The sequence below is a fragment of the Chiloscyllium punctatum genome, chromosome 45, assembly GCF_047496795.1.
Source record: "Chiloscyllium punctatum isolate Juve2018m chromosome 45, sChiPun1.3, whole genome shotgun sequence".
NCBI lineage: Eukaryota > Metazoa > Chordata > Chondrichthyes > Orectolobiformes > Hemiscylliidae > Chiloscyllium > Chiloscyllium punctatum.
Window position 1 is genome coordinate 63,015,992 of NC_092783.1, and position 26,074 is coordinate 63,042,065.

The 26,074-nt window shown below is 46.7% G+C and overlaps 1 protein-coding gene across 2 annotated transcripts in view; it reads right to left on the reverse strand.

The window, feature by feature from the left end:
• The window catches only part of LOC140467507 (ataxin-7-like protein 1), a 46,010-nt gene extending 21,554 nt beyond the window's left edge, over window positions 1-24,456 (reverse strand). Inside the window, exons 1-7 of one of the 2 annotated variants that reach the window (XM_072563928.1) lie at window positions 24,347-24,456; window positions 16,198-16,260; window positions 15,831-15,935; window positions 13,491-13,707; window positions 11,424-11,743; window positions 7,091-7,173; window positions 3,222-3,448 (exon numbers count right to left, since the gene is read on the reverse strand). In XM_072563928.1, coding sequence (XP_072420029.1) covers window positions 3,222-3,448; window positions 7,091-7,173; window positions 11,424-11,743; window positions 13,491-13,707; window positions 15,831-15,935; window positions 16,198-16,260; window positions 24,347-24,449 — 1,118 coding nt within the window. In that variant the 5' untranslated portion in view covers window positions 24,450-24,456. Of the gene's footprint in view, window positions 1-3,221; window positions 3,449-7,090; window positions 7,177-11,423; window positions 11,744-13,490; window positions 13,708-15,830; window positions 15,936-16,197; window positions 16,261-24,346 lie in introns of both variants that reach the window. The other variant, XM_072563927.1, reaches the window with a different exon arrangement.
• Window positions 24,457-26,074: the final 1,618 nt, after the last annotated feature.

A 26,074-nucleotide genomic window follows, 5' to 3' on the forward strand; every position in this document is an offset into this window, starting at 1 on the left:
CAAACTAGGGAATTATCAACCAGGTAGCCTAGAATCTTTTATGTGGAGTTTATAATTAACATTAGGAGTGCTCAACACCTCAAAAATATTCATTTATCACAGAGAACCTGCAAAGATTTGTAAAGAGTTGAAAAATCTGGTTATACATTTTGAGGTGGTGACTAAAATCATGAACTGGAGAATGTCCACAAATGTTATTTACATTAATGTACAGAAGATGTGCAACAAGATCCCTCACTAGAGACTGTCAGTTACAACTGAGACTCATGACATTGAAGACAAATCTTTGAACCAGCTGGGGAACTGGCTGAGCCTCAGGAGATAGAGAGTACAAGTAACGACCAGGTGTTTGAATTGGCAGAACGGGACAGGTATTGTCCCAGAGGGATTCCACTCTCACATAGTCAATGCATTCATTAATGGCTTAGACAACGGGATAGACAGCCATATATCCAAGTTTACTGATGCAATAAAGATAGGAAAGTACAAAGAGATATTGGAGGACTAGTGAATGGATAAAAGTGTGGCAAATGACAAATGTGAGGTCATTCAATTTGGATTAAAATAAAAGAATAGACTACTTTAAATTGGTGAAAAGCTAGAAACCACAGAGGCCTAGAGAGACTCCAGGTACACAAATTACTAAAATATTATGAGCGACAAAAATCAAAAGAAAAATCAAGAGAATACTGGCTTTTGTACCTGGAGGATTAGAATACAAGAGGGTAGACGTAATCTTTTAGTCGTGAGAAACATTGGTAAGAACTCACCTGGAATTACAGTGAACAGTTCTGATCACCATAGCCAAAAGGGAGTCAAAACTTATTGGGAGTAGATAAGAATATGGAGTTGAGAGCATAATTGGATCAACCATTATTGAACTGAATCACGCAAAAGGCCAGAGAGATTGACTTGCATCCTGGTTCACACACACTGGCCTTGGATGAAGTGCAGTGTTAAAGTACCACAGTTATAGCTGTACTCCAAAAGTTAAATTGCAATGACAAATGAGGATTATATTCTCTAAAATATGGATGGTTAAAAAGGTGATTTGGTCAAGGCTTTCAGGATAGTGGGCCAGATTTTCCAAGGAATGGCAATCTCATGTGGGTTGCCACTCCAGCCCTTCGTTAACAAAAGAGAATGCTCCACATTTCTGATAAGAGTGTGAGGTCAGGGATCCCGCAGGAGTACACAGCTGTACTTTTGTTCAAACAGTTTTCTCATAATGCAGGGGAAAGAAAACCACATTGCGCGCTTCCCAGCAGTCAGCTGCTGTACTCTGAAATTTACAGGTTCACTTTGACAATTGCTGTGCAAGTCTATGATGTTAGGGTGCTGGGACAGTAGGGTAGGGGAGAGCTGAGCAGAGTACCAGGTACTTGGGATGAGAAGTGGGAAGGAGATAGGGTGACAAGTGCATGAGGTGCCAAAGTACAAAGTGGTAAGTGATGCAGTTTTGGGGAGGTTCGGGTGGGTGGAAGAAATCGAGATTGGCAGAAGACAAGGAGGGTGGGTGTCAGGTCTGGAGGAGTTTGGGTATAGCAGGGACTGGAAGGTATTGGATAGAGTCTAGCAACAGTGTGGGGGTTTGTACGGTGATGCAGATGTTTGTGGAGTGAGATTATTAAATACTCATACGGCAGAAAGAGTGGGAGAAGTCTGGAACTCTCTTCCACAAAAACAGCTGATGCCAGGTCAGTTGTTAGTATTAACACAGACTGATTGTGACAGAATCTAAGTATCACAAAAATCGATGTCACTCAACAATCTCCCTCCCCCAATGCCCTCTTAATCCAACTCTCTCACTGACACTTGGTAACTACTCCCCCCAGCACATTGAGTTACTGATTGTATCCCTACTGACATTAACCAGGTTCCTTCCCAGTCCAGCCATCATCAGTTAAAAGTAACACAATATAGATAGCACACCAAATTTATGATTTTGTATTAAGTTACTGCACAGAATGCAATTTTATATAAAATTGATAGTTTCACTATTGTAAACTAAAAGTGTTTTTGCATGATATATTTTTGCAAAATACCTCCTTGCATTAGGTTATTTGTACAGCTTACTAGAGAGTTATCTCAAATCAAGACCAAATGGAAGATTCATATTAGCAATTTGTGCAAGATGCAACCAGCAGACCAGGAGTAAGTGTACCATCTGGTGGCACAGGCTGGAAGTGTACACTGGAAGACCATAACAGCCCAATGCCTTCATACTGCTACATGGGACCTACTTACTTGCATTAAAAACAAAAGGGTTTATTAATCTTGGCTGAAGTGCTGTTGAAAAATAATGTGATGCTGAGAGTGTGGAATGAAAAAGATTGCCAAATAAATCGGTTGAAATCAGGATGCTCTCAGGCTGTCAATGCCTGCTTCCTGTGTTGGAAAGGTTGATTCCCACCTGAATTAGCTGGAGAATGTGGGAGGAGGCTCATGTGGAGCATAAGCCCCAGCAGGAACCAGTTGGGCCGAATGGCCTGTTCTGTGATTTCTGTGCAACGTGAAATAAGCTGCAACATGCAAGTTTCAGATATATCGATTCTGGAAAAAAAAAATTTCAAAGTTCAAGGTCAGCTTCAGTTAATGCTCTACCCTCCTGATTACCTGAAAAGTCTAATAATTGTGCCTTATCTGCGGCAGTACTCTCTCACCTCGGAAATACATTCCATGGACCTGACACCAGAATTCAGGCTGACACTTCCAATGCAGCATTGTAGAATTCCTCATGCAGCCTTGTGAGAGCAAGCAACACAGCTCAAAGCAAAGAAACATGGGACTTAACCAGCCCAGATAGTGAAGTAACCACAGGTCCTTCAGCAACATCAAAAGGGAGCAGGCAATTCAGCCCCTCAAGTCTGTTACATGGACTCAGGAGGAAGCCACTTTGAGTTTCCTTTGGCAGTCTGTTCAATCATGGCTGATCTGCACTCAACTCATTCTCCCACCTTGCACCAAAACCTCAATAGCCCTCACCCAATAAAAGTCCTTTAATCCCAGGCTTACAAATCCAATTGAGCCCAGAATTCTTCATAATTTTCTGGGGGAGACTTGTCCAGTTTTCTCCGAATCTTGATGAGGTAAAAGCAGCCTCCTCTGAATTTAAGATTTATTTTGGTCTAGATTCCCTGAGCAGAGAGAATGACATCTCTGAACTCCCCCTTCCCTGTCAAAACGCTGAAACCCCAGAGTCCTGGAAACTTGGACTGTACCTTGCACCAGAGCAGGTGGCAAGCTTTGGCCGGTTTGGAGAGATCCCCAACATCACCGGACCGGGAGCGGCCTCCTGACCCAGAGAGAGCGGCACCGTCTCCTTAGCCTGCAGCTTTCTCTCTTTACCAGTCTCCTTGTTCTTCAAACTTGCCCGATGTTCTGCCAGCAACTCATCAAAGGCAAGGTGGCGCCCCAGTACACTCCTCCTCTGTGTCAGCGAATGAGTCTAATACAGAAACATACAGGGAAAGTTTAACATCAGCTGATGCTGAGTAAAGAGTATGACAATTTGCATTTCCGTAGACCACAGAACATGTTTCACAGGAACTTAAATCAGACAGAATTTGACTTAAAGCCACACGAAAACATATTAGGAGATGTGATTGGTCAAAGGGAGGATTTAAGGAGTGCCATCCCAGAGGACAAAGAGATAAAGAAGTGTCAGGAGAGAATTTCAGACCTTAGGATTCATGCAGCTGAAAGCATAGGTACCAACAGGAGAACAATTCCAATTGGGAATGCACAAGAGGCCAGAACTGGAGAATCACAAATGTTTCAAATGTTTACGGGACTCAAGGAAATTAGAGAGGTAGGGAACAGAAAGAATGTGAAGAAATTCACAAACAAGAGAGAATTATAGGCTGGCGTGGGCCAAAAACACAGATGGAGCAGTTAGACTGAAGGGTCAGTATATCCCAGACCATACATCTTTTACAGTTTCTGAACTGAAGTATTGCCAACCAGGTAGCACCTGAGTCAGTGGCCACAAGTCCAAGTCTCACTCGGCATTCATAAGTACCATCAGAGGGTGAGTGCTGAGGGAGCGCCGCACTGTCGGAGGGCGAGTGCTGAGGGAGCGCCGCACTGTCGGAGGGCGAGTGCTGAGGGAGCGCCGCACTGTCGGAGGGCGAGTGCTGAGGGAGCGCCGCACTGTCGGAGGGCGAGTGCTGAGGGAGCGCCGCACTGTCGGAGGGCGAGTGCTGAGGGATCGCCGCACTGTCGGAGGGCGAGTGCTGAGGGAGCGCCGCACTGTCGGAGGGCGAGTGCTGAGGGAGCGCCGCACTGTCGGAGGGCGAGTGCTGAGGGAGCGCCGCACTGTCGGAGGGCGAGTGCTGAGGGAGCGCCGCACTGTCGGAGGGCGAGTGCTGAGGGAGCGCCGCACTGTCGGAGGGCGAGTGCTGAGGGAGCGCCGCACTGTCGGAGGGCGAGTGCTGAGGGAGCGCCGCACTGTCGGAGGGCGAGTGCTGAGGGAGCGCCGCACTGTCGGAGGGCGAGTGCTGAGGGAGCGCCGCACTGTCGGAGGGCGAGTGCTGAGGGAGCGCCGCACTGTCGGAGGGCGAGTGCTGAGGGAGCGCCGCTCTGTCGGAGGGCGAGTGCTGAGGGAGCGCCGCTCTGTCGGAGGGCGAGTGCTGAGGGAGCGCCGCACTGTCGGAGGGCGAGTGCTGAGGGAGCGCCGCACTGTCGGAGGGCGAGTGCTGAGGGAGCGCCGCACTGTCGGAGGGCGAGTGCTGAGGGAGCGCCGCACTGTCGGAGGGCGAGTGCTGAGGGAGCGCCGCACTGTCGGAGGGCGAGTGCTGAGGGAGCGCCGCACTGTCGGAGGGCGAGTGCTGAGGGAGCGCCGCACTGTCGGAGGGCGAGTGCTGAGGGAGTGCCGCACTGTCGGAGGGCGAGTGCTGAGGGAGCGCCGCACTGTCGGAGGGCGAGTGCTGAGGGAGAGCCGCACTGTCGGAGGGCGAGTGCTGAGGGAGCGCCGCACTGTCGGAGGGTCAGTGCTGAGGGAGCGCCGCACTGTCGGAGGGCCAGTGCTGAGGGAGCGCCGCACTGTCGGAGGGTCAGTGCTGAGGGAGCGCCGCACTGTCGGAGGGTCAGTGCTGAGGGAGCGCCGCACTGTCGGAGGGTCAGTGCTGAGGGAGCGCCGCACTGTCGGAGGGTCAGTGCTGAGGGAGCGCCGCACTGTCGGAGGGTCAGTGCTGAGGGAGCGCCGCACTGTCGGAGGGTCAGTGCTGAGGGAGCGCCGCACTGTCGGAGGGTCAGTGCTGAGGGAGCGCCGCACTGTCGGAGGGTCAGTGCTGAGGGAGCGCCGCACTGTCGGAGGGTCAGTGCTGAGGGAGCGCCGCACTGTCGGAGGGTCAGTGCTGAGGGAGCGCCGCACTGTCAGAGGGTCAGTGCTGAGGGAGCGCGGCACTGTCGGAGGGTCAGTGCTGAGGGAACGCCACACTGTGGGAGGGTCAGTGCTGAGGGAGAGCCGCAATGTCGGAGGGTCAGTGCTGAGGGAGCACCGCACTGTCGGAGGGTCAGTGCTGAGGGAACACCGCACTGTCGGAGGGTCAGTGCTGAGGGAGCGCCGCACTGTCAGAGGGTCAGTGCTGAGGGAGCGCGGCACTGTCGGAGGGTCAGTGCTGAGGGAGCACCGCACTGTCGGAGGGTCAGTGCTGAGGGAGCACCGCACTGTCGGAGGGTCAGTGCTGAGGGAGCACCGCACTGTCGGAGGGTCAGTACTGAGGGAGCACCACACTGTTGGAGGGTCAGTGCTGAGGGAGCGCCGCACTGTCGGAGGGTCAGTGCTGAGGGAGCACCACACTGTCGGAGGGTCAGTGCTGAGGGAGTGTTGCACTATCAGAGGGTCAGTACTGAGGGAGTGGTGGAATTTGGCAAGGAGACGCAGGATGTTCATCTGGTTCCCCAAAGACTCCACTCTTCCAAATACCATCACTAAAAACCGAATTACGGCTCAATTATGTCAATGCCTGTGAGATTATGGTCATGCAAATACACCCTGCATTACAACAACTGAACTCTACACAACTTTGAATTGTCCGTGTGGTATAAGCTATTGCTGCAATGGTTTATCAACAGGCTGGTATTGCATGACTGACTTAGTAATGAAAAACTATCTGTCTGTATCAATGATAATGGACTCCTGTGTCAGTGCATTACCATTTTATAAACCAGTGTACAACATTAAAAAAAACTCAGTGTTTGTTCTGAGCAACCAGGACAGGCTCACAGCACTTCAAATATACCGCGAGGCAGTGACATTCAAAACAGGTCACAGTTAAGGACAGGAGGACAAAGCAACCTGACAGACAAGAGTTTAATATCTTAATCAAGTCTGTCCCACACCACAATGGGTAGAATTTTGAACAGTCTCTTCTTCCCTACCTCTGCATCAGGCCATGTGACCTCTCCAGCCTGCTCTGCCATTCAAAAGGATCAGGGCTGATCCTACATTCCACATTGCCACTTTCCTCCCCCTTCCCCATAATCCTTGATACCCTGACTGATCAAGAAGCTATCTCAGCCTTAAATATACACAGGGACTCTGCCCGCACAGCTCTCTGTGGCAAGGAGTACCAAAGACTCTCAACCCTCAGAGAAGAAATTCCAACTCACCAGTCTTAAACTGGCACTCCTTTATTCTAAGTCTATGCCTTTTAGTCCCAGACAGTCCCATGAGGGGAAACACCCTCTCAGTATTTACCCTGTCAAACCCCTTTAAATCTCTTGGGGGAGGCAAAAATCTCAGCATTCATAAAAGGGAAACAATCCCTGGGAAAACTCCTCTCTTCCCCCTCAGACTATTAAAGCCAAACAAGAGATTACATGTAGAAACATTACCTAGCAAAGAACAAAATAAGGTTTCCTTTTCTCGAAAGTATAACTGGCTTCTAAAATCGATACTGCAGCCAAACCTTCAGAGTATTTTGCTTGACAGCCAGTGAAGAACATAGGGGCCTGTATGCTTTAAATTGAGATACTGAGCAACGTGAAAACACTGCCTTAAGGAAAACATGAAAAAATAATTCAAACTAAAGGTAATGTCTGGGACAAGGAGAGAGGGCGGGAGAGAAAAGGAGAATGATATTACCTTACAAGATAATGAACGTGTGCAGTGTTTCTTGGTGTCTGGGTCCATGACGCTGCAGTGCTTATTGAGGTCACTTTCTTTCTCTGCTGGGAGATTATACGGAGGTTAGGTGCTGTGACAGATGTTTCCTGTTAAAGACCCCAAGAAACTCAGAACTTCCCCTCCCACAACACAAACACACAAACGTTGCTGTTAGCAATCAGGTGTCCCTTGTACAGTTTCCAAGAAACTTTCCTGAAGTCATAAAAGAATCTAGCATTGAGGGAGAACAAAGGTTTTTAAGCAGTGAAGGGGGCTGGGGGTATTTAAAAGCACAGGAATCCTCAAAGCATTGACTGCTGTGCTACTGAACCATACAATAACAACTGCATTTATGTAATGCCTCCAACAAGAATGATCATTGAGCATAATTTGGATATTTACCACATAAAAACAGATACTGGGAGACATGACCAGGAGCTTGATCAAAGGGAGGTTTTAGGGACCGCCTTAAAAAGGGAAAGAAAAGATAGCGAGGTGGAGAGATTCAGGGAGGATGTGACGTAACAAATATTGTCACTACTGGATCGTCCCAAACAAAGCCACATGCTCCTGCTTCCTGATGCTGCCTTCATTGATTTATTTCAATGGAAGGTGATTCTGTATGAGAGTTCAGTTTAGCTGTGACAACCCCAGGGCAAACTATGGTCTCACAGACATTGACTCCTCACTGGAGACAAGACTCCACTCTCCACATTCTTCCTGCACTCCCAAGCCAGCTGATTCTCTGAAAGATATCTGTTCAGGGACAATGCTCAATCACCGCCTTTCACACAACACAAGAGGGACTGCTGGATGACAATCAGGAGATTGAGATTGCTCCCACTCCTTCCATGCGTTCAGGTAACTGGGGAGTCTGTATTATCTTATGACTGATTTTAACCTGACCCAGAGTCTGCACAAACTGGTTGCAGGAACACCCCAATCTGGCACCAAACTTCATACAGTCATACTCACACTCACTATGCCATCAATACAGGATTTCTGATAAGAGAAAATCCTTGAAAACGAGGCTATATCCTTCGGGAAAAGAGACAAGAATCTGAAGTGTTTTTTTTAAAAGATTCTTTCTAAAGCACTCCCACACACCTGGAACACTTTATTTATGTAAAGCAACGGAAATGGATGTAGGCTTGCTCGCTGAGCTGGAAGATTCATTTTCAGATGTTTCATCACCACATCAGGTAACATCACGCCTCCAGATGAAGCACTGGTGGCATGGCCCACTTTCCATTCATGTGTTTAGATTTCCTTGGGTTGGTGATGTCATTTCCTGTGGTGACATAATTTCCTGTACTTTTTCTCAGGGGGTGGTAAAGGGGATCCAAGTCCGTGTGTTTCTGGATAGAGTTCTGGTTGGAATGCCATGCTTCTAGAAATTCTCATCAGTGTCTCTGTTTTGCTTATCCTAGAATGGATGTATTGTTCCAGTCAAATTGGTGTCCTTCCTCATCTGTATGTGAGGATACTAGTGAGAGTGGGTCATGTCTTTTTGTGGCTAGTTGATGTTCATGTATCCTAGTGGCTAGTTTTCTGCCTGTTTGTCCAATGTAGTGTTTGTTACAGTCCTTGCAAGGTATTTTGTAAATGACATTAGTTTTGCTTGTTGTCTGTATCGGGTCTTTCAAGTTCATTAGCTCCTGTTTTAGTGTGTTGGTGGGTTTGTGGGCTACTATGATGCCAAGAGGTCTGAGTAGTCTGGCAGTCATTTCCGAGAAGTCTTTGATGTAGGGGAGAGTGGCTAGGGTTTTGTCTGCTTGTAGGGGTTTATTGCTGAGAAATCAGCGGACCGTGTTCACTGGATACCCCTTTTTTTAAACACACTGTACACGTGATTTTCCTCTGCTCTGTGTGAGTTCCTCTGTGCTGCAGTGTGTGGTGGCTCGTTGAAGTAATGCTCTGATGCAGCTTCATTTGTGGGTGTTGGGATGATTCCTTCTGTAGTTCAGTATTTGGTCTATATGTGTTGTTTTCCTGGAGACGCTGGTTTGACGTTCCCCATTGGCTGTTCGTTCTACTGTGACATCTAGGAATGGCAGTTTGTTGTTGTTTTCCTCCTCTAGTGAATTTTATGCCAGTAAGGGTATTATTGATGGTCTTGAAAGTTTCCTCTAATTTGTTTTGTATAGTGATGACAAAGGTGCCATCCAAGTAGCGGGCCTAAAGTTTGGGTTGAATGGTTGGCAGAGCTGTCTGTTCAAGTCTCTGCATTACTGTCTCTGTTAAGAACCCTGATATCGGAGATCCCCATAGATGTTCTGTTGGTTTGTCTATAGGTTTTTTTGTTGAAGGTGAAGTGGGTGGTAAGGCATAGGTCCACTAGCTTGACGATACTGTCCTTGTTGATGAAGTTGGTGGTGTTTGGTGTATGTGTCTTTGGGTCTAATAGTGTAGTTAGTGTTTCCTTGACCAGGTTGATGTTGATGGATGAGAACAGGGCTGTTACGTCAAAGAAGACATTATTTCATCCTCTTGCATCTTGGTGTCTTCGGGAATTCTTGGGTGGAGTGGATGGAGTGATGTGAGTCTTTAGATTACATTACATTACAGTGTGGAAACAGGCCCTTCGGCCCAACAAGTCCACACTGACCCGCTGAAGCGCAACCCACCCATACCCCTACATTTACCCCTTACCTAACACTACGGGCAATTTAGCATGGCCAATTCTCCTGACCTGCACATCTTTGGACTGTGGGAGGAAACCGGAGCACCTGGAGGAAACCCTCGCAAACACGGGGAGAATGCAAACTCCACACAGTCAGTCGCCTGAGGCGGGAATTGAACCCGGGTCTCAGGCGCTGTGAGGCAGCAGTGCTAACCGCTGTGCCACCGTGCCGCCTACTAAGTGTGTTAGTCTTTGGTCTAGCTCCTTGGCCAGTCTGTAAGTGGGTGTTCCAGGTAGTGAGACTATGGGTCTAAGGGGGGATCCTGGTTTGTGAATTTTGGGTAATCCATCTGGTTTCATTTTTGGAAGTCAGTCTTATGTATTTCTCCAGATTTCTGAAGTTTTTTGAGTAGGATGGTGATTCGGTTCTCTGTTTGTGGGGTCGGGTCTATCATTGACTGGGACAACACATCCATCCTTGGACAAGCCAAACAGAGACGTGCACGAGAATTCCTAGAAGCATGGCATTCCAACCAGGACTCTATCAACAAACATATTGACTTGGATCTCATTTACCACCCCGAGAAAAAGTACAGGAAATGACATCACAAATCCAAGGAAACCTAAAAAAACATAAATAGAAAGCGAGCCATGCAATCAGTGCTTCATTCGGAGGCTCACTGATGATGTTACCTAGTATGGTGAGGAAACGTCTGAAAATGAACCTTCCAACTCAGCAAGCAAACCTACATCCAGAACTTCAACCTGAGCGACAAATCTTCACAAAACTCGCTAGCAATGGAAATACTTGAAATGTGATTGAGAATGGAAAATCAAAACTATGCAGTGGATTCAAAGGTCAAATCTCACTGCGTGCACGTAGATGTCAGCTAACACATGCCCTCATTTTTTCCAAATTTCTTCTGCATCCCCTATTTTGTATACATTTTAAGTCTTGCTATTGCATTTGTGAAAGAAATTTTTTTTCTTTAATTACAACACGGGTTCAGATACAAAGTAAAGCTGCCTCTACATGTCCCCATCAAATAGTCCCAGGACAGCAACATCATAGGGTTAAATACAGAGTTAAGGTCCTTCTACAATATCCCCACCAAACATTCCCAGGACAGAGACAGCACAGGGTTAGATACTGAGTAAAGCTCTCTTTATTTTTTAAACTGAAAGTAAAGCTGTCTTTATTTGTTTAAACTGGGATAAAGTTGTCTCTGCTCTTTTAAACTTAAAAACAAGCACCCTTGACTATTTTCATTAAATGCTCCCAGCACAGGGACCACAGAAGAGTAGATAAATTAAATCTCCCTCTAAATACTAAACTGAAAGTTAAACTCCCTGTACACCTTCCCCATCAAACACTCACAGGACAGATACAGCCTGGGATCAGATGCAGAATAAAGGTCTCTCTCATCTGCTCCCATCAAACATGCCCAGGGTTACATACAGAGTTAAACCCTATCTACACTGACACCATCAGTTTATTCAGTATCTATCCTACCTGATGTGATGTTTGACTGTTGTATCCCAAACACAAGTCATCACTGATCTCAGTCACAAAACTATTAACTGGTTGTTCCAATTAGTTTTAAACATAACAAATCATTGGCTCCTACTTCCCTTCCTTCACCATTTGATTCCTCATTAGTTCAATGAGTGAAGTGATTGCAAACTCACCTACAATTCTTCGGTGGATTTTATGGCTGTTTTTCCTGTTGCTGAGTGTTGGTTCCTCCAGCACGGGAGACCGCTCCCCTTTACCATTCTGAATTACTGTGGATGGCTGCAGACAATCAGCCACCTTGGGGATTGCGCTCGCTGCCAGCGCCTTCGCTACAGGTTCAACGACGGATACCGGACTGGGTTTACTGGGAGCCAAAGTGGGATTGGGTGGGGACAAGGAAACAGCTGGAAGCTTCGAGCTCAGCTTGATGCAGGAGCTGTCCGTCTTTCTGAGAGTCGGGATCTTTTCCAGGTTCACCACAGGAACAAACAAGCTGGAGCAGGATAAACATGAAGTTTAATAAATAAATTCCAGGCATCCAGTTAAATCCAAGCTTGCTCCTACATGAGCCTCAGCACTGAGTTATCAATAGGCTATTTGACCAGGTTATTCAATCCTGCTACACTCACAGTCCACACATATTTAGTTTCCAGGAGAAAGCCCAATGATAAGGAAAGTGAGCGAGACTTCAGAACCTGCAGTAAGAGCTTTCCCTGTCACTGAGTGGGTAAAGGTATTGAATGTGAAACTAGACAGAGCAGCAAGCCCTCAGGTTCAAATCCTCAACTCTGAGAATGTGGACACGGTTTTGGACCTCCCCGGTGTGAATCCCAGGCTGGCTTAGGGTTCAAGGCGTAAGGTTCAGCATTTCAGACTGGGTTCAGAGTTTCGGACTATGGGTTGGTGGTCAACATCTGGCAGCCAGCCAATGAACAATGCTGGAAAGCAAATGGATGTTGTGGCAGGACTTGTGAAATCATGAGGGGCATGGATAGAGTGAACAGTCAAGATCTTTCCTCCAAGGGAAGGGAGTCCAAAGCTAGAGGGCATAGGCATAAGGTGGGAGAGGAAAGATTTAAAAGGGACCCAATGGGTAACTTTTTCATGCAGAGGGTGGTGTGTGTATGGAATGAGGAAGTGGTGGAGGCTGGTACAACATTTAAAAGGCATCTGGATAGGTATGTGAATGAGAAGGGTTTAGAGGGATTATGGACCAAATGCTGGCAAATGTGACTAAATTAATTTAGCATATCTGGTCAGCATGAATGAGTCGGACTGAAGGAGCTGTTTCTGTGCTGTATATCTCTATGGATGGATGAGGACTTGGTGTGTCTGCGATGCCCTACACTGTCGAACAGTCAGGCTGTTATTGCCTCCACCTACATGAAGGATGAACCACAAATGCAAAATCCCAAACAGTAGCCTCGAGCCTGAGAAATGGCGAATACCTCCAGAAGAGTGAAGCAGTAGAATTAAAACTGTACCAGGATAATTTGGAAACTTGCTGATTTGTCACTTAAATATTAACAGTCTTTGAGGGAAAGAAAACAATCAACCAGGATTCTTACTCCAGATCAGCACCCAGTGAACCTTGAAAGCTTGTGTAAATAACACTAGGTTAAAGTGTGATGCAACCCACAGTCAAACAGCCATTTGGAACGCTGTCTAAAGATTCATGTCCAGAAGAGATGGGTAAGCTCAGCATGAGTTTGTACCAGCTTCATGTCTAACTGTGTTGAGTTATCCTATTATTCCCATTCATCTGCTCCTTCCCTTTCATCTTCAGCTTTCAAGTATTTATCTAATTTCCTTTGAAAGTTACTATTAAATCTGTTTCCATGGCATTTCCAGGCAGCATGTTTCAAATTATAAATTGTTACATGTAAGAAAAAGTTCTCTTAGTCTTCTGGCAATTACCTTCAACCTGTGTCCTCTAGTTATTGGGAGATAGTGAGGACTGCAAATGCTGGACAGTCAGAGTTGATGACTGTTTTACTACTAGAAACAATTCCCCTCCTTGCCTTGTCCATCATAACCTTTCACAATTCTCAACATCTCCAACAAATCTCTCCTGAACATTGTCTGCTCCAGGTAGAATAACCCCAGCTTTCTCTGTCTCTGCATGTAACTGAAGTTATTCATCTCTGATTTGACTGCAGCATCTATCCCTCTAAGTTAAAATGAAGGTTTTTCTCTTCGCTTGCTCTACATAATCATGGTCAAAAATGAAACTTGGTTACCAGAGATTTTCTTTTGGTCCCTTTGAAGGCACATCTAACTGTAGCACCTTGCTACCAGGGCTCTGTAGCTTCTCTTTGGAGGAACTGGTGCCATGGTTAGAGGTCACAGCAGTTTGCACACTGTTGGATCGCGATTTCTGCAGGACGATAGAGTTTGGGGAATTCAAGGCAGGAGGTCTTCGTGCTGATAGTTTGTTCAGAGACCCATGTCTTCTCTCTGAAAATAGTCCAAGTTAATTAGATTTCTTGGCTTGTTATGAAACATACAACATACAACCTGAAGAACCACTGTTCACATCCTGCCATTACCATTTCAAAACACTGGTGTAGCCTTGGCTCATGGTAGCACCCTCTCACCTTCCACAGGTTTAAGACCTTCCAGAGAGGTGCGAGCACGAGCCAGACTAAGAGTCAGTGCAATGCTGGGGGACTGATTGTCCTGTCTTTAGAGGTACCATCTTTCAGATAAGGCATCGAAGCCTCTACCTGCCTACTTAGGTAAAAGATCCCAGGGCCCTAGAAAAGCAGCTGCATTCCTTTTGCTGCCCTTGTCAACATTTACCCAATCACAAAACTAAATAATTTGGTCACTTATTTGACAGAGATTTGCAGGAGCATGCTGTGCACTTTCTGCTATCTTGGCATTTTGAATGGTAGTACAGAAACATAAGTCATTATTTCATAAAGTCTCTGAAATTGGAAAGCTGGTATCAGTCAAAGTGACTTTGGAGTTATTGGGTTGACATCACTGATATTCTTTAGGTATGGAATCCTGACTATGATCCTATGGGTCCTCCTCAACCAACTCTAAAGCAGCTGCACAAGCCACTCAGTTCAACAACTTGAAATGTAACACCCCACAATAGGAGAAAGCCCAAGTGCTGCACATGAGTACACTAAAGTTAATAAAAGCATTAAATACAGAATAAGCGAGAGAAATTCAGCAGGTCTTGCAGTGTCTGTGGAGATAGAAGATAAGTTAATGTTTTGAGTCTGGTGTGGCTGTTCAGAACTCTGAGGTGGAGATGGGTGTTGTTACAAAGGTGACAGGAGGAGTCCTGAAGAAGGGTCACTGGACTCAAAACGTCAACTTTCTTTTCTTTCCATTGATGCTGCCAGACTTGCTGAGTTTCTCTAATTATTTCTGTTTTTTGTTTGTGAAAGTAGGAAGTTTTGCTGACAGTAAAGAGAAAGACTGGGTTCAATATCAATGCCCTGCACTGACTGACTGAAAGACTGGTTAAACTGCAACAGTAGATCTCGGCTCTCTGTATGTTTGGACATTGCTAACTGCGATAATGGATGTTTTCTGAAGAAAAGAGGGAGACATGATGACCTGATGGTATTATTACCAGACTATTAATCCTGAGAACCTGGGACTGTTCTGGGACCAGGGTTCAAATTGTGAAGGCAGATACTGGAATCTGAATTCAATAAAAGTCTGGAACAGGTTAATTGTCAATTGTTGGAAAAACCCACCTGGTTTACTCATGTCCTTTAGGGAAGGAACTGTTATCCTTACCTGGTCTGGTCTACATGTAACTCCAGACCCACAGCAATGGGGTTGACACTTAACTGGTCTCTGGGCAATTAGGGATGGGCAATAAATGCTGTCCTAGCCAGCAACGCCACGTCCTGTGAACGAATCTTTAAAAATTGCTTTGGACATGGCCGAGCTCTGCCTCAGTGGACCTATCACCACAATGAAGACCTTTAACAGCCAGGTTTCTGCACATTTGCATTAAAACATTTTTAAAATTACTTTTGAATGTAGTCATCGAAGTCATCAGAGTTGGAGAACTGAATAACTTCAGCACTCAAGCTAATAGGACAGGTACAGCAAAGGCCTAGATACCAAGTAAAGCTCACGCTACACTGTCCCCATCAACCACCCCCAGGACACAGATAACATGGAATTAGATGCAGAGTAAAGATCCCTGTAACACATCTCCACCAAACACTCTCAGGGTGGGCATAGCACAGGGCTGGATACAGACTAAAGCACCCTCCACTGTGTTAAACTGAAAGTAATGCTCCATCCACACTGTCCCCATCAAACACTCCCAAGGCAGGTACAGCATGGGGTTAGATACAGAGTAAAGTCTCCTCTGCACTGTTCTGATTATATACTGTCAAAGGAAGGGAACAGTGATTGAAAGGCAGAGTGAATCGAAAGATGATGCTGATGTAACCTTTCTCAAGCTCAGAACTTGTGTGAGGGACAGCTGATATCTGAGAAAGTTTAGGTCAGCATTTCCCTGCAGTATCCAATTCACTGAAAGCAGATATGTCTTGTTTCCTTTGAAAGACCCAAAGATACTGAGACACAAAATAACTTACCACAGTGCATCTGGAATGCCTGAGGTTTAACTACCTGTCCACACTGGTTACACACCACAAGGAAGAACTCGTCATGGGCTGGACAATGACCAAAGATTGGCATATCTGAAACAGAGAGGAAATTAGCTAGTGCATGCGCGCGCGCGCACACACACACACAGAAAGCTGGGAACAGGAGGGTAAAGGAAGGGGTAAACTTGATCCCTGTACCTGTTTCATACCATCAATCTGCCACCCATAACCCCAGCCCGTAAACATTTCATTCCCCCCACCCCCCTCAACACCAGTGAAATTGGGATTTTCAAATCATTCAGAATGAAGTGACTGTACCTGTTTTCAGTCTTTCATATCCAGCCCACTCCCTTACCTTCTCTAATGAGCCTCATTGTTTCAATCTTCTTTCTCACATCTTTGCCATTATCCTCCGATTCTGTAGAAGTGAAAGAAAATATGTTCAGACAGTCACACAACCTGAAGCAATCACTGTAAGTCAAATGAACAAATTGTAGTGCAGTGAAAGAAACCAATGAACTCTATCCTGAGTATCACACCAGCCCCTCTGGTATAATTGCGAGCTCATCTTGCATTTGTACAGCACATGAGGAAGCCATTTGACCCATCAAGCCCATGCTCGCTCTTTGAAAAAGCTACTGATTAATCTTACTCCCCTGCTCTGGAAAATATTTGCCCTGGTTCATTAGCTAATCTTTTTCTCTGGTTTATTTTATCAAACACAATAAAATTAAGAGAAGCTCTGTTACATCTTTCCTTAACTTTCTCTGATTTAAGGACAGCTACCTGATGAAGGAACAGCGCTCCAAAAGCTAGTACTTCCAAATAAACCTGTTGGATTATCACCTGGTGTTGTGTGATTTTTAACTTTGATTTAAGGAGAACAACTCCACCTTCCTCAGTCTCTCTGGAGTTCTGAATCCCTGGTACAGTTCCAGGAAATCTCTTCTGCACCTCCTCTAACTTCCTTCCTGAAGTCTGTGCCCAGAACTGGACACATCACTCCAACTAAGGCTGAATCAGGGATTTTTAAAGTTTTCATATAAATTTCTTGGTTTTGCACGGAATTCTTCAGTTTACAAAACCAAGAATACCATACAGGCTTCTAAGCAATTTCTCAATCTTTCCTGCCATCTTTGTAAGTCTGTATACATCCAGCCACCACTGTATCCTCTGCACATTTATACCATTTAGTTTAATTTGCTTCTGCTCATTTTTTCCTATTAAAATACATCACTTCATACTTCACCACATTAAACCTAAGCTGTCATGTGTCTACTCCCTTCAAGAGTTTGCATCCTTCTGCAGTCTGTATGTGATCTCCTCACTGTCTTCTACGTTTCTGTGTTTCTGATCATCTGCATGGCTTCAAAATTATGTCCCATAAACATTGACCTGGATTTAGGTTCATATTCAATGACAGCAGTGGTTCTAATAGTGTTCACCATTACTCCCTGCTTTCTGCCTCTTAGTCGATCTTGTATCCAGGCTGTCACTGCCCCTTTAAGCTCATGGGCTTTTATTTTGCTAATAAGTCCATTATGTGGCATGATGTAATCCTGGCTAACAATCGAGTGCAGTATCGAGGGAATGCTGGATTTGAAACCTTCAGCACAATGAACAATCCAGCTAGGTGTTAAATTCAGGTCCCTGTAACAGCAGAAAGAATTATAACAGAGCCATGATCTGCACAGCGAATGTATACCACTGCGTACAGCGACATTACAACTGCAGTCACTTCAAACTCTAGAACTCGAGACCTTATTAACCTTTACAATGCCAGAGCTTTCTCAAATTAATTGTCATCCCTGGATTCCTAACCTAGTTAGATCATTAGCCATCTTTTCCACAGCTCAATGTGTTGAGTGCATTCCTGATGCCAATATATACAGAAAATATGCTTCTCAAATCAAAAACAGTTAACTGAAACATTTTTCAAAGATAAAATTACCGACGCCCAGCAAAGCCAAATCTTGAAAACCAAATACAATACTGAACTTACAGAAACTCTACTTGTTGCACACTCCTGTCCTATTTATTATATAAAGATTATTGAAATAACATCTCTAACAGCAATCACCAACTCACTAGTCTAGGACAAGCCCCAAGGCAAAAGGTGAATTACTTTTTTTCCTTTTGAACACAGCTACATGCATGAAATTCACTTCCATCCTCCAGCCGCCACCTCTAAACCCATTATCGCAGTCCTACAGGAACAATCTGGGCTGCGATACCTCCTGAGGCCAAATAGCCAGCCAGCAAGGCTAATGTTAGGAAGGTGACATTCCCCTCAACAATCATTCTTTCAGTGGGAGATTTGGGATGGAATGTTGTCAGGTTGTTCCAGGGAAAGGTGGAAAGAAAGACTTCCATTTCTACAGCGTCTCTCACAAGATAATTAGCAGCTAATGAAGTATATATATTTTTTAAATCATAGCAGTTAAATAGTGCACAGTGAGATCCCAAAAACAGCAAGATGATCATGACAAGACAATCTGCTTGGCTGAGATATAAACACCTGACAGGCCATCGAGCTGAGCAGAACTTCCCTCCTCTTCAAAATAATCTCATGGGAATGTTTGTAAACGTCCAGAAAGAGAGTGGGATTTGCCTTAACATCTAATCTGAAAGACGGCATTACTAATTATGCTGCACTCCTCCAGCACTGCACACTGACCATCGGCCTGGCTAATGTACTGAAGCCTCTGGACTAGATCAGAGGTGAGAATGTTACAATAACAACATTGTTTTACCCTTATAAAATCTTCCCAATGCACTTCACAAGAAAACTATGAGACTAAATGTAGGAAGTGTATTAAATATTACAAGAACAGAGAGAGGTAGAGGTGCTAAGAGGTTTAGGGTGGGAATTTCAAAATCAGGAATCCAGGCAACTGAAGGCTGGAGAAATGGCTAATGGAGAACATTCAAGAGAGCAGAATCGGAGGCTTCAAAGTTGAGACAAACTGAGTCCTGGCAAAAAGCAAACACTTTGTAATGTAGAGGTTTGTGCTCTCAGTTCACAGCAGGTCTAAATCATTCAGTATGGTCAAGGGGATGAGACCAAAAGGCAGATGAATTAAACACAGCACCAGAATCACGCCCGCTGCCCTCCCTCACCTCCTGGGACCAAAATGAACAGGAAGCTACGGGGTGCAGCATACTGCTGCTTTCTCTATGGGGAGGCCATCTGGGACCAAACCCAAAACCACCAGCTTCAGGAGCCGCTGGAGTTATTTCCCCTTTCAGCCTCTACAGTCTGGTTTTAACACAGCACAGACAGCAATGCAGACAGCATTCACACTGAGTCAGTCATAGAATCAGGGTTTACACACAAAGGAAACACACTTCAGCCTCTATACATAATGTCTGAAACTCATAAATCATCCCCTCAATTACTTGTGCATTATGCAATAAAAGATCTGTCCCCACCCGTACTGTATCCCAGTGTTGTACAGGGACAGACCTGTCCCCACCAGTATTGTATCCCAGTGTTATACAGTGACAGACCTGTCCCCACCAGTACTGTACCCCAGTGTTGTACAGGGACAGACCTGTCCCCACCAGTACTGTACCCCAGTGTAATACAGGGACAGACCTGTCCCCACCAGTATTGTATCCCAGTGTTATACAGTGACAGACCTGTCCCCACCAGTACTGTACCCCAGTGTTATACAGCGACAGACCTGTCCCCACCAGTACTGTACCCCAGTGTTATACAGGGACAGACCTGTCCCCACCAGTATTGTATCCCAGTGTTATACAGTGACAGACCTGTCCCCACCAGTACTGTACCCCAGTGTTATACAGCGACAGACCTGTCCCCACCAGTACTGTACCCCAGTGTTATACAGGGACAGACCTGTCCCCACCAGTACTGTACCCCAGTGTTATACAGTGACAGACCTGTCCCCACCAGTACTGTACCCCAGTGTTATACATTGACAGATGTGTCCCCACCAGTACTGTACCCCAGTGTTATACAGTGACAGACCTGTCCCCACCAGTACTGTACCCCAGTGTTATACATTGACAGATCTGTCCCCACCAGTACTGTACCCCAGTGTTATACAGTGACAGACCTGTCCCCACCAGTACCGTACCCCAGTGTTATACAGTGACAGACCTGTCCCCACCAGTACTGTACCCCAGTGTTATACAGTGACAGACCTGTCCCCACCAGTACCGTACCCCAGTGTTATACAGTGACAGACCTGTCCCCACCAGTACTGTACCCCAGTGTTATACAGGGACAGACCTGTCCCCACCAGTACTGTACCTCAGTGTTATACAGTGACAGACCTGTCCCCACCAGTACTGTACCTCAGTGTTATACAGTGACAGACCTGTCCCCACCAGTACTGTACCCCAGTGTTATACAGGGACAGACCTGTCCCCACCAGTACTGTACCACAGTGTTATACAGGGACAGACCTGACCCCACCAGTACCGTACCCCATTGTCATACAGTGACAGACCTGTCCCCACCAGTACTGTACCCCTGTGTTATACAGTGACAGGCCTGTCCTCACTAGTATGTACCTCAATGGTAAATGAACTGTATCTAGCAGCAGCCTGACATTACGTTACTGAGGTAGCACTGCTCAGACATACTGATAACCACCAATCGGAAAATCCTGTTGGGTGCCTGTGACAGTGAAGAAAGTTTGCTGAGTACCAGGGAGGGCTGTATGAAAGACATTGAGGGGTAACGGCACAGGTTCTCCAATGTTACAGCTGAGGTTATATAAATTCAGCACAACCTCCAATGCTCTTATTAAAGGCTCTGAGTACTGTATACTCTTTGTCTGCCCAAGTGTGCCATTAAATATTTTGCCAAGGTAATGTAAATCAATATAAAACAAACATCATTTATCTTAAACAGTCATGTATCCAACCAAATTTACAACTCCTAAAACTCGTGAAAATTATTCATCCGAATAAAAGAGGAGAGGTATTGGTCTTTCGATTCTTAAACCTCAACATTTTAAATACAGGCAGCCAAAGGGTGAAATTGAAATGAAGTAATAGTTTCTTTGGTCCCTGGCTTTTAAATAAAGGTGGTCTCCCTCAGATGAAAATCTCTGCATGTCCAGAAGGCCCAGATTTCCCACTAACCCAGTAAATTTCAATTTACACACTTTTGCATTTCGCTCTAATCCACTGAATGTCAATCATATGTTTATTATTTAATAAAAAGTACACTTCAAAAATTTTGTTACAAATATGAAATATCATCTGTGAAATTCAATTGCCTGTTGGAGTGCAGTGTGGGGAAGAGATGTACAGCCATCAACAGTTAGAAATAGTTGTGTTGAGCAGATTTTGAAAACGTGACTGTGCTTAAGGCAGTGTTTTTACCAATGGATTTGACACATCCATTGCTCTACATCCTTCTTTAGCTGGTTGTACGCACTATGCTGTAATCATTGTCAATGCAAATAAATGTCACGTGTGTGGGAAATTCAGCTCAAAAAATTAGGTGTGTCATGCAATTGTCTCATTGAAGTGTACCATGTTATTGAAATGATTGGGAAGCACTGTTCGATGTATTCAGCTGGGCCTCTGGATCAGTTAGCCAGTGACGTGATCACTGTGCCACTATTCCCAGTCAGACCTTGGCCACATGCGATTTCCAGAGCAGCACCTCATGTTCCAATGAGACATTGAATTCATTGTTGAGTCTGGAGGGTGACAATCATTTCAGGAGATAACTACTCTCCCCTTTTCTTTCATATGGCTGTTGCTAGTGATAATTGTTCCCCTTTACACACATCAGTTTATCTTTTGTCACAACTGCAGAAAGTTAAAGACATAACAAGAAAGGATGGGACAGGTGAAAAGGAAGGAGAAAACCAAAAGAGAAGGTGCACAATCAGGTGAAAGAGAGGGAGGATGGTGTCAGGTTGTCATGTTAAAAGATTAAATGGAAATATCTCTCTGGACAATAATGTAATATTAAAGAGTTAGACTGCAAAGCTGAACATTCTGACTCACAGATCTCCTGCAGGAATATGGATGCCTATCCATTGAAATTTACACTTAATTTAGACAGTTGTTTACTCCTACTATCATCAAATTAAACTCTCATTCAATCTCTTCCATACTTTCATAGCCATCCCCAGCCAGTTAGGTTCACTTGCTCCAATGCTGAAGTGACCACACCTACATTGTCTGGGGAAGTGGCGGAGCCAGAACGCATTTGTAGGGCCACCCCGAAGCTAGGACACATCACACCTACACTGTCTTGGGGAATCACAGAGTCGGGAAATCATTTGCATAACGATTCCCCAGGATTAGGGCATTTACATTTATATTATCTCCAAAGATGACCTCATCCTACCATTGTACCTGGGGTAACATGTAACTGTGAGGGAGGGACTGGGGGTTGTCTCGAGTGGAATGTGACTGTGGGGGAGTGGCCAGAGGATCTGTAAGCATTGCAACTAACCTGTATAAAGGGGATATGTTTCCTTTGTTCAGGGCAACCTTTGACTCGAACTGTGCACCTGTGACGAGTGTCAAAGGGGGTCACCTGGCTTATACAGGCTTTAATAAACTTTAACTGTTTGCTGAAGTTGGTGTGTGTGAATTGCACCTCGTGTGTGAAACCTCAGGAAAAGAACTGAACATGGTGGGAAATTATGTCTCACAAACTTGATTGAGTTTTTTGAAGAAGTAACAAAGAGAATTGATGAGGGCAGAGTGGTAGATGTGATCTACATGGACTTCAGTAAGGTGTTTGACAAGGTTCCCCATGGGAGACTGATTAGCAAGGTTAGATCTCATGGAATATAGGGAGAACTAGCAATTTGGATACAGAACTGACTCAAAGGTTGAAGACAGAGGGTGGTGGTGGAGGGTTGTTTTTCAGACTGGAGGCCTGTGACCAGTGGAGTGCCACAAGGATCGGTGCTGGGCCCTCTACTTTTTGTCATTTACATAAATGATTTGGATGCGAGCATAAGAGGTACAGTTAGTAAGTTAGCAGATGACACCAAAATTGGAGGTGTAGTGGACAGCGAAGAGGGTTATCTCAGATTACAACAGGATCTGGACCAGATGGGCCAATGGGCTGAGAAGTGGCAGATGGAGTTTAATTCAGATAAATGCGAGGTGCTGCATTTTGGGAAAGCAAATCTTAGCAGGACTTATACGCTTAATGGTAAGGTCATAGAGAGTGTTGCTGAACAAAGAGACCTTGGAGTGCAGGTTTATAGCTCCTTGAAAGTGGAGTCGCAGGTAGATAGGATAGTGAAGGTGTTTGGTATGCTTTCCTTTATTGGTCAAAGTACTGAGTGTAGGAGTTGGGAGGTCATGTTGCGGCTGTACAGGAGATTGGTTAGGCCACTGTTGGAATATTGCGTGCAGTTCTGGTCTCCTTCCTATCGGAAAGATATTGTGAAACTTGAAAGGGTTCAGAAAAGATTTACAAGGATGTTGCTGGGGTTGGAGGATCTGAGCTACAGGGAGAGGCTGAACAGGCTGGGGCTGTTTTCCCTGGACTGTTGGAGGTTGAGGGATGACCTTATAGAAGTTTACAAAATTATGAGGGGCACGGATAGGATAAATAGACAAAGTCTTTTCCCTGGAGTCGGGGAGTCCAGAGCTAGAGGGGTGAGAGGGGAAAGATAAAAAAGAGACCTAAGGGACACCTTTTTCACGCACAGGGTGGTACGGGTATGGAATGAGCTGCCAGAGGAAGTGGTGGAGGCTGGTACAATTGCAACATTTAAGAGGCATTTAGAAGGGTATATGAATAGGAAGGGGTTAGAGAAATATGGGCCGGGTGTTGGCAAATGGGACGACGTCAGATTGGGATGTTCGGTCGGCGCAGATGTGTTGGACCAAAGGATCTGTTTCTGTGTTGCGTGACTCTATGACATACATGAGCTTGATACACAAGCGAGACAGGGGATTGGTAAGACCCTGCGGAAATCCAGCAGCGGGTCGCCCGGCGCTAGGACCCCGCGGATACCCATCCCTGAGTCTCCCGGCGCTAGGACCCCGCGGATACCCATTCCTGAGACTCCCGGCGCTAGGACCCCGCGGATACCTATCCCCGAGTCTCCCGGCGCTAGGACCCGGCGGATACCCATCCCCGAGTCTCCCGGCGCTAGGACCCGGCGGATACCCATCCCCGAGTCTCCCGGCGCTAGGACCCCGCGGATACCCATCCCCGAGTCTCCCGGCGCTAGGACCCGGCGGATACCCATCCCCGAGTCTCCCGGCGCTAGGACCCCACGGATACCCATCCCCGAGTCTCCCGGCGCTAGGACCCCGCGGATACCCATCCCCGAGTCTCCCGGCGCTAGGACCCCGCGGAAGCCCCACTCCGAGCTGCCAGGTGCCGGGAGCCGGCGCTAGGACCCGCCGCTCTCTGGGCGGGAGGAGGCCGGCCGCAGGTTGTCCGTTTCCCTGGCGCTCGCTGCTGAACCGTTAAAGGCCCCAGAGCCTCCCCGAGCCGGGCGGCCGCCTTCCCCCCGGTTACTGAACACACTCACCGTCCGACAGCCGCAGCGCCTCCGCCCGCTCGATCCAGCTGCTCCAAGACTGGCCCACGAATGCTTCGGGACTCGGGAGCCTGCGCTCCGAGGCCGCCATCATCTCCCCGCGCGCTCCCGAGCCGCCATCACCGCGCGCGCGCCCGCCACGCTGCGTCTGTACCGCGTCTGCGTGCGAGGGGTGGAGCGGGGACTCGGCAGGCAATCCTCCCCGCCGCTAGGGGAGCTCGGGAGCGCCCTGCAACACCGGTACACCCTCCTCCCCGCCGCGAGTGGAGCTCGGGAGCGCCCTGCAACACCGGTACACCCTCCTCCCCGCCGCTAGGGGAGCTCGGGAGCGCCCTGTAACACCGGTACATACTCCTCCTCGCCGCTAGGGGAGCTCGGGAGCGCCCCCTGCACATCCTCTTCCCGGACGCTAGGGGAGCTCGGGAGCGCCCTGCAACACCGGTGCATCCTCCTCCCCGCCTCTAGGGGAGCTCGGGAGCGCCCTGTGACACAAATGCATCCCCCTCCCCGTCGCGAGGAGTTCACCCGCCGCCCTACCCCAAGGGGGGGGGGGAGGGTCAGGGATGTTGCCTGCAGTTCCAGACACTGTCAGCAGAGGGCGGGCTAGCAGCCTGGAATCATCTGACTGATTTGACCGAAGTACAACGCAGACAGTATATTAACTAGCGTGGAACTAGTATAGTGCATTAACTAGTCTGCACATAGCACAGTGTGTTAACTAGTCCGAAACTAGCATAGTGCATGAACTAGACTAAAACTAGCAGCGTATTAGCTAGTCCACAAACAGCGCAGTATATCAGCTTGTATAAAACTGGTATCGTGCATTAACCCCTGTCTGCAGATAGCACAGTGCATTAACTAGTCTGAAACTACATTAGTCTGTAAATAGTACAGTGCATTGTGTAAAACTGGCACAGTGCATTAACCTGTGTTCAAATTGCACAGTCTATTAACTGGTGTGAAACTAGTATAGGGCATTTGTTAGTCTGTAAAAAGGAGAAAGTGAGGACTGCAGATGCTGGAGATCAGTCACAACATTTGGTGCTAGAAAAGCACAGCAAGTCAGACAGCATCTGAGGAGCAGGAGAGTCATAAGCATAAGCCCTCAGGAATGGAGGAGGGGGGTTGTGAAGGGGGCTGAGAAATAAATGGGAGGGTGTGGGCTGGGGGGGGCAGGGAAGGCAGCCAAGAGCGCAATAGGTGGATGGAGGTGGGGTTAATGATGATAAGTCGGAGAGGAGGGTGGATCAGATAGGTGGGAAGGAAGACAGACAGGTAGGACAGTTCAAGATAACTGGTAAGAGGGGAGGGAAATGTTTCTCTGGTGGTAGGGTCCATTTGTAGGTGATGGAAAACGACGCAATGTATCCAGAGATTGGTGGGGTGAATGGTGAGGACCAGGAGTGGGGTGGGATGGTTGTGTCCTTGTTGCGATTAAAGGGGTGGTTTCAAGGGCAGAGGTGCGGGATGTGGATGAGATGCGCTGGAGGGCATTGTTGACCATGTGGGAGGGGAAATTGCATTCCTTGGAGTAGGAGGCCATTTGGGATGTTCTGGAGTGGAATTGGTCATCCTGGGAGCAGATATGGTGGAGGTAGAGGAATTGGGAATATGGGATGGCATTTTTATTGGAGGATAGTGAGTGGTGGGATGTGGTGTAGTCAATGTAGCTGGTGGAATCGTTGGGTTAGTGGATGTCCGTGTTGAGTCAGTTGATGG